Here is a 19,170-nt window from a genome sequence, read left to right on the forward strand (position 1 = left end):
TGTGATACGCAGGACTTAAAAAGCATCACCATCTCAGTATACTCACTTAAATTAGTCAAGGATGGGTATTAACATTTGGGTTTGATCAGAGTATACCCACTACAGCTAACTAGACTACAAGCGCTTTCAGTTATAACCTCCGGAGTATATGCGGAGGTTTGTGAAAAGGTCCTACCCTTCGGATGATTCAGATATGATGCTAACCTGCGGACCTTATACTGACCTTATAGGGATGTATGTGTGAACGACATACACGCACATTACAGAATCTCTGTGTGGTAGTCGAGAGAGGGAAGGGGGCTTGTAGAGTTCACAAGATGCGAGATATGACGCAGAATATGCGGCCGCTGTCTGTCACAGCTGCTTTTTGTTTACAAAGTGTAGCCTATACATTATGTACGATTATGTTTCAACGTTATGTACCAGAATTACTTGGCAATAGAACCCCAAATCTGGTTTGCGTTGGAGAGAGAGCATGCACAAACTTTATGGTAGGCTACCAGCCAATTCAGTAGGCTAACTCAAGACTTCAAGGCCATCATACAACGTTTTTAAGCAACAAACAAAATACTAACAGTGAAGTTGTTCGTTTTCTCATGGTTTATTTTTTCCAAAAGCATCCTCTCCCCATTGCATTTACGTAAGGAGCTTGGAACAAAGTTGAGTTTTCTTCGTTTTCATTTTCTCTAGCCATATTTATTCTCAACAAATATCAGCGAGCTCAGCTCTGAGGTCATGAGAAGGCTATCAAAGAACAGAAAACCGTGTTGGCTAACAATTTATTAAATACTCCTGTTATTGTCGTCAACGACGTCGCTGTAGGCTACTGCCTTTTCAGCACCTTCTGCTTATGATTCAGTCTTTTGAATTCGTTTGGCCTTGTCATGCAGTTGTAGGCTACAACGTGCCGTTCCCTTCATGGGTTCACAAAATGTTGTATGCCAAAATGGACAGTAGCTCCGTGATGTCTGCATCTTTCTATGCCACTATGCCACTCCATCATAACACTGGCATTTAAGTCAGATCTAAACACATGGACACATAGACTACAACACTGCTGTACCTTTGTATGATAGTATACAAGTGCACTCCACAGTAAGTTATGGTAAACTCAATGGGGCTGCGAGGAAGTGAGCCATGTGAGCCCTTCTACCCAGCAGACAGTGCCTACAGGCCGCTTGTAATGGAGCATTGTTTCTGTGTCTGAAGGTGGGTGAGTCACCGGAGGGCCAGCTGTGGTGGGCCCTGCGCGCCCGCCCTCTCCCAGGCTCATCAGGGATGTTGAGAGGTGTCCGGGAAGTCATAAACCTGGCTCCCTCCGTGGCCGTCAAGCCAGCAAGCAAATGGCAGTCAGCAGGAATAAACGCGCCCTCAAATGGGTCGTCAGTCCAACGGGGGCACAGGGGCACGGCCAAACGATGATGGCAAAAACACACTCTCTCTCGCTCTTTCTCTCGGTGCAGGGAGAAAGCCAAATCTGCCGAGTTTTTAACTTTTTAAGCCGCACGTGCCTCACGCATGAATCATGTGAACGTGAGGATCAGAGTGTGTGTGTGTGTGGGGGGGTTTGGATTGCTCAGCACTCGAACCCTGGCAGTGATCAGTCGTTAAAGGACCCCTTAATAGAGCCAAGATTGAGCGGGGAATTACCATAAGCCACATGTGGTTAATTGTTGCAAGCTGGCAAGCAGCCCCTGCAGGGACAAACAGATGGTTTGTGTAAACCCACACAGTTCGCTAAATATCAAACTGTTGGCTGGGGAGGGAATGGAGAGGTTTGGATAGGTGGTGGTGGGTGTGTGTGTGTGTGGGGGTACGCTGGCCTTTGCCAGCCCCAGCATCTCTGGGTTTTTAAGTTGAAAGAGGATTAGTCTGATTGCTTCCAGAGTGCAGTTATGCCGGGATGAGATGAATCAGTGTCCAAACTCCGCAACTGCAAACCCCCATCCTCCACTCAGTCCTGGTCTACTCTAGGCTGAAACAAAAATCGAAAAAAAAAAAAAAAGGTCTCTTTAGGTCTGAGCATTTTTGCTCATCCATAGAGTGATGTTCACCTGATCTCTGTGAAAGCTTTGTTTACCTCGGACATCTAAGCTACCTTTTCCCAAAGGCATTGCATTGCAAATGTCACCCTTATATGTTATATTTTTAATCACAGAACCCAGAACAGCCACCTCAGAGTCTGTACTTGGCTCACAGCCAGACCCTGTCAAACCAGTGTGAGAGCTGCTGTTCCTGGAGCAGTCTTTTTGTATTTACAAAAAAAACACCTCCCTTGGCCATTGGCTCCTTTGGTCTGCATTTGGAGACTGTGCTGGTGTGCATGCATACTCTTTGAAGGCAGAACAACAGTGTATCATGACAGGCTGTTTCCATGGACCACACATACTGGCAAAAATGGCCACTGCCCAGCAAAGTTGTGTTGGTAATAACTGTGTTTAATGATATAATTCAATGGACTGCAGTGGGTCAGTATCCAAACTCAACCACCATGTTATTCCCCCCCCCCCTTTTAAAGAGAGATCAGATCATATGTACATACACTAGTAAACTGGAGATGTGGGGATCCGCTGTGGTGGTCACAGTCCTGTGGCTTTGTGTGTGTGTGTTTGTGTGTGTGTGTGTGCAGGGGTTGAGGGCGTCTGGTCTGGGCCTCGGCGCTCTGGACAGACAGGCGTCTGGGGGCGAGAGGAGGAGAGTCTCGAGGAGACTCCCGCCACACCACACTCTGATTAGGGCCGCCGCATCTGCCGACTCCCTCCAACCTGTAATTTCAGCCATCAGCAGACCTCTTATTATTTCCTATGGAACCACCAGCTTTATTTCTGCGCCGATGGGGATCAGAATAGTATCAAACGCGGGCGGCTCTCGCACATCCTTTATAATTATGACGCAAAGATAGAGTGAGGGAGGACTGTTTTAGGCACAAATTCTTCGGTGACTCTTCTTCTGTGTCAGTATGTGTGCTGGCTGTGGATATTTGTAGCACATTTTTGTGAGTCATTCCGCCAAGTCATCTCAGCTCTATTTTAGTGTTCTATGGAACAGCAGTATAGCGGTTCTCAATCCTCATACAGTGTATCTGGGACCAATTTGAGCGGCTCTTCCATTTCAGTGGAAGCTGAGGATATGGGTGGATGTTTGTGGTGTGTGTGTGTGTGGGTGTGTTTCTATGTTTATGTCATCACAGCATGTCTTCAGTAAAGACTTAGTAGCTTACCCAGCGAGATATTTCTTTTCTTTAGGATCTTTAGAATACATGGTCAGATTTAAAGATGAAATCCCTCTGACAAACATCTCACACCTGCTCGCCTCTGTGGGCCGTTTTGCTTTTGTTTGAGAGCTTATCCATCACTTACCATTCAAAACTTTCCTAAAAAGTTTGAGAGCCAGCAAATCCTGTTTGACGGCCATCCCCCATTCTTAGGCTGCCCCTTTGGCCGCTCGCCGCTGCTGGGTCATTGTCTTGTTGTCAAGAGACCCACGCCATGGGACGGGCAGGGCTGGAGCGGGGGGAGGGTGGGAGTGTTTCTGGCCGTGTGCACGGGGGAGGCCTTGCACAGCTGTCACAACAACCTGCTGATGTGTTGACACTGCACAGAGCAAACAGACAGGTCTGAGGACAGCATGCAAGGAAGCTGTCTAATGAATGTATGTGTTTATCTGTGTGTGTGTGTGTGTGTGTGTGTGTGTGTGTGTGTGTATGTCTTTGTCTGTGTGTGTGTGTGTGTGTGTGTGTGTGTGTGTGTGTGTGTTTGTTTGTGTGTGTGTGTGTGCGAGTGTGTGTGTGTTTGTGCATGTATTATGTGTGTATCTGTGTCTGTGTTTTGTTGGGTGTTTTGGTGTTTTGGCAGGTATCTCACCAAATTCCTTTGTTACTTGTCTGTGATCCTCATCTTTCAATAATTTACTCTCCACAGCCAAAGTATCAATATGAACCTCCTAGGTAGTGTACATTTAGCACTACAACTCTGAATCTGTATGATGTATGACAGGGGTCTCCCACAGGTACAGCTACCAGTAGCTCCCCACCTGTTCCTAAGTAGCTCTCCAAAAGGTTTGAGGAAGATGTTCATAAATCTGATAACCCAGTCACTGGGGAAACATGTTAAAATTCCTATGAAATCAAATTCAGTCTACAAAGAGAGAAGGTAAATGAGTTGAAAGGAACCTTTAAAAAGCATACAAATCTTATTCAGCGGTTTTGGGTGGAGATCAGCTTTATGAATACATGCTACTATAACATAAAAGCTCTCGGCCATGTCCATTTTGTCAAAGTAGCTATCGGAGGAAAAAAGGACCTAGACCCCTGATGTATGATATACTGCTGTCTTAATTTGTTTATGTGCTACATTTACATTTATTCATTTAGAAGACACTTTTACCCTAAGCGACTTACAAATCAGGAATAACATTCAAGCTACAAGTTACATAATTTGTTATTTTCTGTTCAGATATGTATATTTTTTACCCTGCTCAACTTCTCAAGCTCCTCAACACTTGTTTTCCCCCCATTTTTGTTTTGCCTTTCTTCCCCTCAGAGACTGGACAGCTTTGCCAAATTCCATTCAATAGCGCCCCCTGAAGGCCACCCATGGGACAGCAGCCTGGAGAGCCTGGTGTGTGTGTACATGCCCGACGGCCACGTGGTCACTGTTCCCGTCAAGCCCGACTCCCTGGCAGCCGACGTCCTCTACCAGGCCTGCAAGGTACGTCCAGCCTGCGTCAGCTCTCAAGAGTCTCGTCATCCGCCAGGAAACTCCAAACTCTTCCAATACACAGGCCTTCCGTGTCCGTCAGCGCTCCGCGTCCACAGCTCTGGCTCCCGCGGCCCTGTAAAATATAGATGTTGTTTTAGTCAGGAAAAGAGAGATCAAGGTGGCTGTAGGGCATCTTATTGAGCTGCGTAATTGGTTTCCATTCCTCAATTATTAATCGTCTTTTCCTCTTTGGTTTTGCAAGCCCCCTGTCTGAAACTGATTACTCTCAATCTCTGGTATTTTAGATCTTCTAGCATGTTGCAGTGCTAAGCAGTTATGGTTAGACAACGCGACGAGTTAAAGTCAGTGCTGGTCGACACTGATTTATTCAGTTGTGATGCTGTCCAGTGTTTTGGAGCCACATGTGCAGCGGATCAGGTGCAAAAATAGAGGGTACCCCAGGCAGTGAGCCAGCTAATATCGCTCATTAGTTCCACCGTCTGGCGCAAGACTTCTGCTCCAGAGAAATTCATTCGATTCATAGAAAAACATTGAGTGGAATTCATGCTCTCCAGACACTGGATTATACACCAGGGTGATGGTGGATGAGGCTCTGACTTCTCAGCACCAGGAAGGCTCCAGTAGCTGAAAACTAGACTCAAATAATCTAAAGCTAAAGATAAAGTTTCTGGGGCCACTCCGCACCTCTTGTTATTTTCCGATAAGCGCGGTACTATTTTGGTAGCTGACAGGCGTGCTGGTGTGCTCTGTTGCAGGGTCGTCAGCTGGAGCCCTGTCTCTTTGGCCTGCGTGTGAAGAGGCGTGTGGGGGAGGAAGTGGAGGTGCACACCGCCTCCGCCACTGATGCACTGAAAGAACTGGTGAGAGGAACACAGAATATAAGTCAAAGTCAAAGTATACGTTTCTGGGAAAAGTATTTCATGAATTATTGGTTAATTACTACTTAACTACTGTTATGGCTATATACTTAAAATGATTACTATGTTGTCATTTGTTTTTATAGTGGTGTTAAAGAGCTGGAAGTAAACATGATTTTTTACATGTGAGAATGCTAATTCATTTGCCTGTGTTACACTAAGAGAGTCCATTGTTCCATTTACATATTTGCGCTGTCTCTCTGTCCAGGTGTACGATGAACTGGAGGTGTTTCCCCTCAGTGTGTTCACACGAAACATGTCCCGTGCAGACGCCTCATCTGACTTTGGTGAGTGAAACACGCTCAGAGCATCTGTGCAGTTCAACAATCAATATGTAGACAGACAGTTCAAAAGACACTCGGAGGACTCTCAGGACTATGCATCTTGTACATAAGGACTAATATTGAATCAACTGACTTGAGTGACAAATCTCCTGTTGGTAGGCTTCGCTGTGACAGGCCACGTAGACGGACTTGGGCGAAGTCACATTTACATCAGTGAGGTGGACACAGCGGGGCTGGCTTTCTCAGAAGGTACTTGTCTTTCAATATTTATGTCATGTCAACAACAGCAACACAAGCCTTATTCATCTCCGTAAAAGCACAAAAAATGTTCTGACAAAATGTTTAGTTTTGTAGCTTTTTTGCCACATGGGATTTGTGAAAGATTTTCTGTTACGTATATGAATGGTCTGAGACTTTTGTATTCATATGTGTGTGTGTGTGTGTGTGTGTGTGTGTGTGTGTGTGTGTGTGTGTGTTCCCCTGCAGGTCTGCGGGCAGGGGATGAGATTCTGGTTCTGAACGGGATGAGCGTGAGCTCACTGGACCTGGGTCTGATGCAGGCCTACTTCAGCCAGCAGAGCGTCAGTCTGGTTCTGTGGCGCGAGGAGCTCGTCGTCGCGGTGGAGCCGGGCTCCATGTGGCCGGACTGCGAGTCCAGCGAGGCCCCGGCACAGGCCCACCACATGGAGCACTTCCCCCCCTGGCCTTCAGGTAACACGCTGCAGCTCACACTGGCTTAGCGTCGCACCCAGTCGGAGTAGCTCCCAAACTTTCATTAAAAAACAGAAACATTTCGATCCGACAGGGTGTTCTTTCAAACCGACCCTGTTGGGTTGAAACGTTGATGTTTTTTAATTAAGTTTGGGAGCTACTCGGGTGTGCGGATATTTTGCTGTACCTTATCGTTTACTTTGTCCTGCTCCTGACCTAAAGATAGGTGGGATGAGCACGAAACGACGCTGCACCCACCCTTCAATTGTAGTAGTTACTTTTAAGTTTTGAATAAGAAACTGTGACCGTTTTTAACACATTCTAATACATTCACAAAAACCCACAAAAAGAACGGTGACTATAATTCAGCAATAATTCCTGTTGCACTGTAACAATAAATGTGACATGAAGTGTGTAATTCATGCAATGGCAGCTGTTGGTGTTTTAACCAACCTTTAGGGGGCGCTCTGTGTTTATGTCATTCACTCATTGACACCCTGACAGAGGAAAGGATATTTTGGGCTTGGCTGGAACCTCTGATGTAAATGAAGTGTGGACATGTAGCTCTAGTTAAAGATGGTAATAAAATGACACCCCTGCTCCTGTGGTTATCCAAACTGTACTGACAGCTGAGTTGTGTGTCAACTCCTCTCTCCACAGGGTCAATCATATCACTTCAGCCCAGAAATATACAAAGTTATTTATAGATCCCTAGAGTGTCTGCAAGACGGTTGTGTGGAAATAGTCTATTAATCTGTGGGAATTTCCACTAGTTTGGCTGATACTGATTATCATTGATGATGTATATGTTTGGTTTGATTGTTGTACTAAGTATTTAGTAGTTGCACGTGATTTCATTTGAAAGAGTATGTTTAGCGATGGCTTGAACTTGTATGTTTTGTCTGGGGTGGGTTTGGCATGGCTTGTATGTTGTGGAGGCTTTTTCTCTGGTGTGGTGCCAGTAGCCCTGTGGCAGTTTCAGCCTCTCGGCAGGCTGGCCTGTTACTACAATGAGACCGATGCAGGCTGACACCAGTCAGGTACGGTTAACCGCCAGCCAAGCTTGAAGCAGGCCCTATCCCCCCGAGACTGCTCCTCTCTTTGATTTTGTCTTTCGCTCTGTCTCTTTGATTTTCAATTGCCCTCCTCTCTCAGTAAAACTGCTTTGTGTTTGGCACTGTATACACTGAGGACCTGCCACTAACATGTCTTTCTTTCTCTTCCTCCCTCTCTCTGTCTGTCTCACTCTCACTCCTCCTGCCCCCCCATCCCCCTCTCGTCTCTCATCATTTCTCTCTTCTATCAATCTATCTGTTTTTCTCTCTCTCTTTCTGTCTGTCTCTATTTTTGCTGTCCTCCTCAGATTCGCCTCCAGCGCAGGAGGTTCCAGAAGGCTCCATAGCAGCTGGTTCGGGTTCTGATGATGGAACTCTGCAGAACATTCCGTCTGATGATTCCGAGCCTCACAGGACGGTAAGAAGACAGAACTCCTCTGTGCTTTGAGATGCATTAAAATTCGCAAACATAGGCAAACATTTGCAACAAATTGCATTTGTTTTCTGTTTGCCTTGATTTTCCACAAACATTTGCGAACACTCGCAAACAGTTTGAGGAGCTAGTTCTCCGCGAACATGTTGGGAGTTGGACAGAGAGTTATCGTCGTGGAGATGGGATATTTACACAAAAATCGTTCAAATGTATCTGTTGAGACAAACGCGTTCGCCACGAACGTTGGCCTCTGTTCAAGGAATTTGAACGCACCTCTGGGCTCCATGCCGCTCAAACTCCACTCTACTATCCACACCCCACTATTAGTATTCAGGGTCCCTGCAGGCTGATCATCAGTGTGTCTTTGATCAAGCCAATTGAGTCTAACAAAGCAAGGATACAAAAAAGGCTGAGGTGACAGGCTGTCCAGGCTCATGTCCAAACACAAAGATGATTTGCTTTTGTGTTATAATAACATAAAGCCTGAGTAAACAACAATGATGAACACTTTGACATAAACTAATATTCCCTCAACAGAGAGGGGGCTTTCAATTATTTTAAATCAAATAAATGGCGTAATTTAAGTGAGGGGGAAATTAGAATTCCAGAATACTACTCCATACTTTTTGTTCCATTGAGCTCATCTAAACCCGAGCTGTGTGGAGCACAAGCTTCCTGTTGCTGGGGAGTGATCTGTGGATTGGCAGCTCTCTTAAGTAGAGCGGAGGAGTGTGAGGCAGCCAGAGAGGTGTTTGCGTGAAGGTGTGTGAAGGTGTGTTTAGGTGAGCTGGATTACTGGGCGTCATTGCGAGGTCACGTTGTAAGGGCATGGGGCCTAAATGCAGCAAGGCAAGGCTGGACGGGGTCCAGACTGTGCCTCCCAAAAACCACACACACACACACACACCACACACGTGTATACTTACACACATACACTGGGCTTATGGCACTGACAGTGGAAATCTTCTGGCTCCCAGCTTGTGTGCTTCTAGCCAGAGCCGTTTCAGATGTGGTTGTCATCGTGACTACCCGCAAGACACTTCATGAATCTCCACTGAGTCGACGAAAAGACTCGGCCAGATGACTCAGAGGTGGAGGAGAGAGGGTGTCAGTTGAGGGGGATTGGAAAAGAAAAATCTCCTTGAATCTCCCTGTGGAAAGCAGAAACACAGCACCAAAACCATAATTTCCCTCTATAATTTCTATATAATTCAAAGCCTCGACTTTTCTTTCGCTGAGAATGCCTTCCATTCCGACCTCCACCCCCCCATCCACCCCCACCCCCCTCACCACCCTCGGCCCTGCTGCCTAGCCTTCTGCTTCAGCCACCCAGACGCATCCTGGGCCACAGCAGCCTACCTGTCAGCAGATGGACCCTCTTAAGCAGCCGGCTTATCCGGGCTTACGCCCTGTAAGGGAGCTGCTGCTGGTGAGGAGGGGTGGGAAAAAAAACGGCAGAAGGGATTTCGGCGGCCGGGTGGATGTGGCGCGTTGTGGCTGTTTTGGTGGCATGTAGGGTTCCGATTCCCAGTGAGTTTTTTGTTTTTGGGGGGGGGAGAGGTGCCACTCTCTTGTCATGTGGTGGTGGCGTTGGCTGCAGTGGGGAGAGGAGTTGAGGGAGGACTTGGCCGAGGCGTTCAGCCCGGCCTCGGTCAGACAGGCGCTGAAGGACAAGCTCGCCGCGCTGCTGGATAAGATAGCGTCCTGTTTGGTCTGCGAGCAGGCCCCCGACGGGATCGTTCTTCTGGTACGAGTGTGTATGTGTGCATATTGTGTGTGTGTGTGTGTGACTGACTGACTGAGTGTGTATGTAGAGGGATTCACAGTGTTTGTGTTTATATGTGTCTGTAGGTTTGTGTGTTTGCTACTTTTGTCTACTCTTACTGAAAAGCCTGAAGTCAGCACTTTTTTTTTTTACACTTTCCAGTTTTTACCATGATCTCGCTGTACAACAATTTTCCACTTCCACAATCATTTCCTATCACATGCACACACAATCACAAACACATACACTCACAAACACACACACACAGAGGCCACACACACACACACTGATGACACTACTTTGTTTTTGTAGAACAGTTGGATGACTGCATGGTGGACACAGCGCCCTGCGCGCCCGATGCATTATAAAGGATTAGCATTATCCAGCAGTGGTTTATAGCCACCTCCCATTTACTGCTGCACACTCCGGAGCTACAGCACCCCTGTGCAGCACAATGCTTCCGACCTCCAGAATTCATCAGTTTGTCAGCACTATATTACGGCTTGACAGAACACATTATGATGATAAATGGCTCAAGGCCTCCCCAGGGATCCTGCGTCTTACATCTCCCACAGCAAGCCTGGCCATGTGTGGAGGAGAGATAAAAAAAAACAACAACCTCCCTCTATGTCTATGGCATCAATCTGCATAGCCTTTGTTCAGAGTTTTGGAAAGCTTTATTGTCGATATAAAATGTCAAATATCAGGTTTGATGTTATTCCAATGGGAGTGTGTGTATTCAGAGAAAAGGAGTGTACAGTATGTTTGTGGGTATAGGTGAAATAGCCCAGGGTGAGTTTTGCTCACTTGAAATTCTGAAAGCATGTGATGACTGGGCTCTGAAGCATTGGAGCGTGACATTGGCTATTAGTTTCTCAGTAGCAGTTTGTTCCTCTGCATCAGCTTTTGTGTGTGTGTGTGTGTGTGTCTGAGAGAGAGATAGAGAGAGGGAGGTAGATCTATATGGGTACACCTGGCTGTGCATGTCTGTAAGTATTTTGTGTGTGAGAGTGCAATCGCTCAAACTTGACTATGAAGGGATTGAGGCCAGCCAATATGACACCCTGCCCTGCTAACCTTTTGATGGAGCTATTTACTAACAGTGTTCTAATCTCACTGATCCCTGTTCACCATGGACTTGATACTCCACATTGCCAGTGACCAATGCGGCTGTCTCTGCTGTCCCAGGGCTAGTGCACACTGTGCTTTAGACTTTAGAGCCACTTAACAGGATGATATGAGCTATATATAATGGGTTTATAAAAGGTGGATTTAAACCATCCCTGCAAAAAGCTAACAGATTTGTTCTTGTACCCCCCCTCTCTCTTTCTGTCTGTCTTCTCTGTCTCTCCCTCTCTCCTCCGCAGAGTGCAGACAATGTGTGCCCGTTGTACCAGACCTTCCCAGAGGGCTCGGTGCTGGAGGCTGAGGGCCATAGGAACCCCTACTGCAGTGACCCCGCCCCGCCAAGGCCATGCCCCCGCCACATGTCAATCACCGACAGGCTCCGCAAGGTCATTCAGGAACTGGTGGACACAGAGAAGTCCTACGTGAAGGTACGAGAGCTGTTTTGTTACAGCGTGCCTTCTGTACATGGTGGTATGGTTATTTCCGGCTGGTGATATAGTGTAGTGGCTAAAGAGCTGGGCTAGCATACAGTAGCCTGAAAAAGTCGCTTTGAATAAAAGTGTCTGTTAAATGTAAATTTCTCATTTTGCATTCACTTGCCCATAGAGAAGTTAAAATGTGATACGAGATCATTTACATTTTTTAACTATAAGTCCTGTGCTCGGTCGTGCAGTTAAAATAAGTTCTGTGTGATGCCCGACCACAAGTACAACAGAGAGAATTCCGACCGATACATAATGTTTGTCTTCATTTTATTGTGTTGTGTTTTGTTTTGGATCAAAGCACCTGCTAAATACTGTAGCTAATTATGAGTTTAGAGGCATAGCAGGTTCATCATCATTTTGTTTGTGTTTGTTCCAATTGGAATTACATCATAAGCAGAACACAGGAAGGTCAGGTGCTGCTCATTAGAATTACAGGATGTGAAATATGCCGGAGGATTCCTCAGTTGAAATTAGTCACATTTTTAGGTGACGAACAAAATGGTGCTTAGATCCACATGCATGCACACAAGCATACATGCCATGCTAGGAGCTGTACTCGTGCGGAATGTTCTATGCATGTAGTATGGGTGTTGCTGGTTTGTGAGTGTCAGCCCTGTGTTATGCAAAGTGATTGAGATGGGACCCGGTCATCTAAGCTCTTCTTAATCCCTTTTGTTTTTTCAGGACCTGGGCTGCCTGTTTGAGATCTACCTGAAGCCATTGCAGAGCGAGACGTTCCTCACTCACGATGAGGTGAGTGACCATGACCTCCTCCTGTCCACCGCTGTAGCACTCCTCATTATTCTCAATGGAAACCACTCTCTGGAGCATAAAACAGATGTCACATCTTGTGCATGTCTGGTCTGACTGCCGCTCCATGTCTGTATGTGACTGACCCTGTGCCTATTCCCCCCTCCTGCCACTAGATGGAGTCTCTGTTTGGCAGCCTGCCTGAGATGCTGGACTTCCAGAGGGTTTTCCTGCACACGCTGGAGGAACGCATCGCTTGCTCGCCAGACTTCAGCATCCTGGAGACTCCTGAGCAGTTTAAGGTGAGCCAGCCCCCACTGTACAGCCAACCTGGTGTGACCAATTCAAATGAACCGCAAGCATCATTTTCATTGTATACATGCCTGTGTATAAAATTACAAGCAAGTTCCTGTTGTTGGTAGTTTATAGCCCAGGCAGTATCCACTCTGAAGTAATAATTTTGCATGCATGCTAATAGTTTTAATAGTGCTGTGTGTGTCTGTTTTGTGTACACAAACATATAGATAACAGTCTAAGCTACACCACTCATACATGTCATGTAGTAACCACATTTTTGTTTGTTTTGTTTCTCTTGTTTGTTGAGTATAGAAGCTCCTCTTCTCTCTTGGTGGATCTTTCCTCAACTATGCCGATCACTTCAAGCTGTACAGCGGTTTCTGTGCCAATCACATCAAGGTCCAGAAGGTCCTGGAACGAGGTAGGCATCACTCACCACATTAACAGAGGTGCACTGTATCTTTCACACAGGTGGATTCACTGCTTGCAAATGTTTCAGCAAATGATCTCTCTAATCAGAGAGGGTCTAATTAGAGTGAACAGGCAGAGGAAGATCTACTCTGTTCAAGGTTGTTCATTTCCCCAACACACGATTAAGAGGAGAGTGGTGTTAGCAAAGATAGCGAAAGTTTTTATTTATTTATTTATTATTTTGTGCTTCCTGTGCGTGTTTGATTTTGGCCCAGCTTGTTCTGGCTGTAAGTGTCTGATGTATAAAGTATAGCCTAAGAGGAGTTGAGGGAATACTTCACCCTCCTGGTGCTGCTGCACCTCGCCTTACATAACCAGGCTCTTGAGTTTCCACCAAACCGCGCGCAGCAGTCAGACCCTGTGATCTAAGGAGAACAGCTCCGTTTTAGTTCGCAAAGAAAACAAAGGAGGATCCTGCCAAAAGCACTCTCTTCCCCTTTTATCTTCATAAGGTAGCTTATTATTCATCACCTCGTATCCCCGCTCTGTCTCTCCCTTTCATTTCCTCTCTCTCTCTCCCTTTTTCTCTCTCTCTCTCTCTTCCTCTCTCTCTCTCCCCCTTTCAGCAAAGACAGATCAGGCGTTCAAGGAGTTCCTGGAGGCGCGGAACCCCACTAAGCAGCACTCCTCCACCCTGGAGTCCTACCTCATCAAGCCTGTGCAGCGAGTGCTCAAGTACCCGCTGCTGCTCCGCGAGCTCGTCTCCCTCACCGATGTGGAGAGTGAGGAGCACAGCCACCTCATAGGTAACACCAGGACACACACACACACACACACACACACACACACACCATCAAAAGCATACATTTACATTTACATATATTCATTTGGCATATTCATTTTTTTTATCCAAAGCAACTTATAGAAATAGAATATAAGATACAGTGCAGAGGAGACCTTAGCTAGGAATTACACACACACACGCGCGCCTTCCATACATAGAGAAAACACACATACAGTAGGTGCTTTGATTGCTCATGCCTGCACATGCAACATACTGTACACACGCATATTTAATCATTTGGTCATAAAGCCATGAAACCACTCTCACTTATCTCATGAGGGCTGTATACAGTATTGCCACACATAATCATCCCGGGATATGATCAAACAACCCATATATACACATGAATAATCCACAGAGCTGTATACAAAAAGTAATAAAAGTATTACAAATGGAGTAATTCATGCTGGAATAATTTTCCTACTTAATATAGTCTACTTTAATGGTACCCCACTCACTGACTGCTGGTGGTCATGCTAGACTGGTGTCTCTTTATTGAGTCTCTCTGGTTGTGTGTGTGTGTGTGTGTGTGTGTGTACAGAGGCCCTGAGGGCCATGGAGAAGGTGGCAAGCCACATCAACGAGATGCAGAAGATTTACGAGGACTACGGCACCGTGTTCGACCAGCTGGTCGCCGAGCAGAGCAGCCGAGAGAAGGAGGTATGACAGCCCCCACAACACTTCAGATGATTGGTAGTTATTATAAGCACATGCTCAAGGCGTCATACAGGGATATATTTAAAAAAGGTATACATCTAGGAAAATGTATGTGATCGTATATAGCTTGACTCATGAATATATAACTATAACCATCAACCTATAGCTGCCGCAGCAATCATCCCTTATGTTGTATGACTAGATATTGCCAGACATGATTTATGATTAATGGTGGATTCGATGGTGGATTTGGAAGTGTTTCTTAAATCCTAAATTTCCCCAAAGTTGAAGTTGATATGCTATGCCAGTAGAAAAGCCAAGTGGGTCATTTCCATGTTGATTAGTCACTTTGGATAATCCTACTGATGATAACAGTGATGAAAGTTAACAAAGGCGGCAGGGGGGCAATCAGAGTGTGTGTGTGTGGGGGTGCAGGAGTTAGTGCATACTAGTTCAGCATGCAATAGCCTGAAATGTTGTATGTTCAACTAGCTTTCACCGTTGTGCCCTTGAACAAGGCACTTAACCCTTGAGTGAATCTGAGGAGAATGGCCCTTGTAATATAACTAACTTGTAATATAATATGTAAGTGCCTTTGGCTAAAAGCGTGTGCTAAATGAATAGATGTAAAGTGTACCTGTGTTGCTGTGCCCCAGGTGACTGAGATCTCTATGGGGGAGTTCCTGCTTCACTCCTCAGTGCTGTGGCTCAACCCTCTCCCCTCTCTGGGCCGCATGAGGAAGGATCCAGAACTCACCCTCTTCCGTGAGTGTTACATTGCATGATCGGAACTTAGTTTGGATGGAAGATCTGACCCCAACCCAAAGATGACATGCATTATGTAGAAAACAACATGTGCCTTAAATGACATCACTTTCTTTTCCCGTCTCCCCCAGTCTTCAAGAGGGCAGCCATTTTGGTGTACCGTGAGAGCACCAAGCTGAAGAAGAGAATGGTGAGTCTCAAGACTTCAGCATGTTTGTTTTTTTCCATTGCTTTCGCAATGTCTGTGTGTAACAATGGTTAATATGTGTGTTGTGTGTCTCTGATATCGGCTAAAATGTTTGTCTCTGAAAATGGCTAATGTGTGTGTCTTCTTCTTCTGCAGACTGCGTCCCGTTCAGCCTACTCACAGGGAGACCTGGATCCCTTCAAGTTCCGCTGGCTCATTCCTGTGTCCGCACTGCAAGTCCGCTTGGGAAACACAGCAGGTTGGTGCAGCTCACTTACTGACCCTCACCACCCACCACCACGACCACCCAACCCCCCACCAACACCACCACCCAACCCCCCTTAGTTTTTCTTGGTTTTTCGTAATTTTATGTTGAATATTCTCTTTGTTGGTCAACCTTCATCATGTGCCATAACGTACAACAGTGGGGGGACGTACAACTGCTGCAGAATACAGAAATGTAGTGCGGCTGTATGCATGGGCTATGAGGCCCATCTTTCTTACAGACCGAATCAGTCACTGATCTCAGAACAGGCTCTGTAAGGCTTGCTCTCCTCCAGAAGAACCTCCTGTGGATGGAGAGACACTAGTAGTGCCGAGCGCTGCTGCACATATCTTAATACAAAGAAGACTGTGTTTGGAAACCCTGATGCTTGTGCCAGAGGATTGTATCACAGTACTTTGCTGTATTCATTATGTATGTCTTGGTCAACCTCTGGGGCCTTAAGAAGTGTATTCATATTCTCTCACTCAATATTAATAATAATAATAAATTTAATGTATAAAGCAGAATCAGAATTTATACCAATCCCTCTAGGCGTAACATTAGTACCGGTACACACAAATTGAGTAAACCGTATTTGCAACGTGGTCGTCCCTCCCACAGCTGCGCCACATTGAATCTTTTATAACTCGCAGACAAAATGGTGTTTTCTGTGAGGCGTGCTGACAACCCGTGACTCTCCCTGACAGGCTCAGACAACCCGTGCATCTGGGAGCTGGTCCACACCAAGTCCGAGGTGGAGGGGAGGCCAGAGACCGTCTTCCAGCTGTGCAGCAGGTACGAGGGTCAGCAGGGCGCCCTGGCTAGTGTCCGCACAGAAAATAACACAACAGGAGAAAATAATGTGGACACATTTGTAGAGTTTTAAATTCTGTATGTCTGCCCTTTGTAAAAATGATATTCTTTAATTAAAGACAGATCTGATTCCGCTCTAAAATCTTTATGATCATTTAAATTTAATTAAGGTGCTTAAAGTCAAAATATTCAGCGGGTGTTACACAGATTCTACACAAGTTCCTTGTGTTATAATTTCTGACAATTCCTTTCTCCTCGTCCCCCCCTAGTGGTTTGGAGAGCAAAGCCAACGTGGTGAAGACCATCCGCTCCCTGCTGAGGGAGAACGCCAAGCAGACAGTCTCCATTGAGAGGAGCTGCAGAGACCACCTGGCCACCTTCAGGAGACCCCTGCCAATTCAGACCACCGCGGCTCAGGCTGGACCTTGGGTGCTGCGGCACCCGTCTCACCCCAACGGCCTTCGGCCCGTTCCGCTGGACATGGACGGCGACTGTCACTCGGAGCCGTCGCTGCCCAGCCGCCCGCGCGACTACCCCAGCCACCGGACCCTGCAGCTGGACAAGCGGGCGCGGCTCCACTCGCTCACCAGCGCCATCGAGGCCCAGCTCCAGAGGCTGAGCTTCGCCAGCGGCGAGGAGGAGGCGGCGGCGGTGGCCTACGGCGTCAGGGAGGGGGGCGTCCGGCTGAACAGGGCCGGGGCCACTGACCACCAGGGCAGCCAGAGTGTCACGGGGGGACTGGTTGACTCGCAGAGCTCCATGGATCTCAACTCTCTGCTGGCCAGAGACTTCAGCGTGCAGAGCCTGGCCTCCGTAGTCAACGAGGACTGCTTCTACGACGCGGTCATGGGGATCCAGAAGGCTGTTATCCCCACCCTGTAGGAAGGACTAAGCATGTAGGAATCGGGAACGGAACCTTGCTCAACAAAGAACTCTGGACTAGTGTGCTTGTATGTGCTGTTTCCATGGCGACAATGCTTTGAATGGGCTGAATGGAATGGCAGAAGTTGGATTGCTCACACGAGCTTTGGCACCTGTATGTTTTAAAGCCTGAATTTGTAGCGCGTAAAGAATACCTTGAAAGTAGAGATGCACCGATATGGAATTTTAGGGCCGATAACGATAACCGATATTTATTGGTTTGTTGTGGCCGATACCGATACGATAACCGATAATATTACTCTTGAAAAAATTTTTTAAAAGTGATTTGGGGAAAGAATTTAATAAGCATAATTTTATTGCAGTAATTGTACCTACCACCAAATAATGGACAGAACTCATAATAGTCCTCAATAGTACGGCAGTCAACAACTTAACAGTAGCCTAGCCCTACAGTATGTGTGGCTCCTTTAAGTGAACCTGACGTCAGTGAATTGCGAGTGAGTGGCTAGAGAGTTTGAATCGTTTTCATTTAGGACTAAACACTCATAAACGGCTCAGCTGGGAATAAGCTACAGTATAGCGACCAAATCAGAGTTTGTGAGGGAAACTTAGGTTTAGTTTTAATTGCGGGTAACTGAATAAAGCTGCAACTCCTCAGACTGTATCTTATGTCCGTCTACTCTGTTGCGCACAACCTGCTGCAGCAGAAATGAAAGGCGTTAGCCCCGAAGGTTTTAATAACTTATGATGATGACCTGTCTGGAACTGAAGCAGGAATGGTTAACATATTTCTAGGTAATAATACAAAACCCAAGCTAAAGTAATGCAAATATAATACTAAAACACAACTTAGAACTAGGCCTACTTATGTACTCATCCCACTAATGAGTTTGTTTTCCCCGACCAGTGCAAACACACCAGCACAAGATGGCTCTAGATAGGGCTGAGCTCTGCTCTGGTAAGGTTAAATGGCGGATCATTCACGATAGGATTTTGAGATGCACAAATTCCCAAATGAACGCATATCCACAGATTTTGTTAGAGTGGTGAAATACATTCACACCGCTGACATTATATTGAGGACAAAGTATAGCCAACCAAGCTCAAGTAGCTCAGTGTAGCCAGACGGACCTTACGTGGGCCTAAATTAGGACTTTAAAAAATATCGGCGCAAATTATCGACCAGAATTCTGTTATCGGACCGATAATAATATTTACATTTTTTCACTTATCGGCTAATAATATATCGGCCGCCGATATATCGTGCATCCCTACTTGAGCCATCATGCTGTAGCGGAAGAAAGCTAGAGAGATCAGTTGATACATGATCTGCTCCTCCTATAGAAGCTTGAGTATTAAGACTTCACCAGCACTGTGCAGCATACACAGAAGAACCCGTGGAGCTGTAACACCTTCAGTGGCTTTACTGCATATCTTGCCTTGTGGCCTTGTTTTCTAAGCACTAAGACCATTTGCCTATGTCAACTGACATTCCCTTTTTGCTTGTATATTTTAGCTTTCGACAAAGGCAGTTTTAGTTAAAAACTGGAATTGCTTGATTGAAGAAAAAAAATGGGTGAATGGGTATTCAGAGATTCACAAAGATGCACAAATGACTATTTTGTCTAAATTATATTTGTATATTTCCTACTCTTTTTGGTAATATGTTTGTAATTACATTTATAAGAACTTCTAAATCTAAGTGGCATGCTTTTGTTTAAGTTAAAACAATGTCTTAGATGTCATGAGTTTTGAGATATTTTTGCGGTATTATTTTTCAAGTATTGAAAAATGTTTTCA

General features: G+C 46.0%; 1 protein-coding gene across 1 annotated transcript in view; it reads left to right on the forward strand.

Moving 5' to 3' along the window:
- The window catches only part of LOC125299785 (rho guanine nucleotide exchange factor TIAM2), a 46,231-nt gene extending 28,536 nt beyond the window's left edge, over nt 1-17,695 (forward strand). Inside the window, exons 9-25 of the mRNA XM_048251227.1 lie at nt 4,542-4,709; nt 5,477-5,581; nt 5,847-5,925; nt 6,082-6,171; nt 6,409-6,633; nt 7,997-8,106; nt 11,254-11,442; nt 12,184-12,252; nt 12,426-12,551; nt 12,859-12,967; nt 13,584-13,763; nt 14,343-14,461; nt 15,115-15,223; nt 15,355-15,413; nt 15,567-15,669; nt 16,383-16,470; nt 16,758-17,695. Coding sequence (XP_048107184.1) covers nt 4,542-4,709; nt 5,477-5,581; nt 5,847-5,925; nt 6,082-6,171; nt 6,409-6,633; nt 7,997-8,106; nt 11,254-11,442; nt 12,184-12,252; nt 12,426-12,551; nt 12,859-12,967; nt 13,584-13,763; nt 14,343-14,461; nt 15,115-15,223; nt 15,355-15,413; nt 15,567-15,669; nt 16,383-16,470; nt 16,758-17,370 — 2,541 coding nt within the window. The 3' untranslated portion in view covers nt 17,371-17,695. The remainder of the gene's footprint in view (nt 1-4,541; nt 4,710-5,476; nt 5,582-5,846; nt 5,926-6,081; nt 6,172-6,408; nt 6,634-7,996; nt 8,107-11,253; nt 11,443-12,183; nt 12,253-12,425; nt 12,552-12,858; nt 12,968-13,583; nt 13,764-14,342; nt 14,462-15,114; nt 15,224-15,354; nt 15,414-15,566; nt 15,670-16,382; nt 16,471-16,757) is intronic.
- Nucleotides 17,696-19,170: the final 1,475 nt, after the last annotated feature.

The sequence above is a fragment of the Alosa alosa genome, chromosome 8 (genome assembly GCF_017589495.1).
Source record: "Alosa alosa isolate M-15738 ecotype Scorff River chromosome 8, AALO_Geno_1.1, whole genome shotgun sequence".
NCBI classification, from domain to species: Eukaryota; Metazoa; Chordata; class Actinopteri; order Clupeiformes; family Clupeidae; genus Alosa; species Alosa alosa.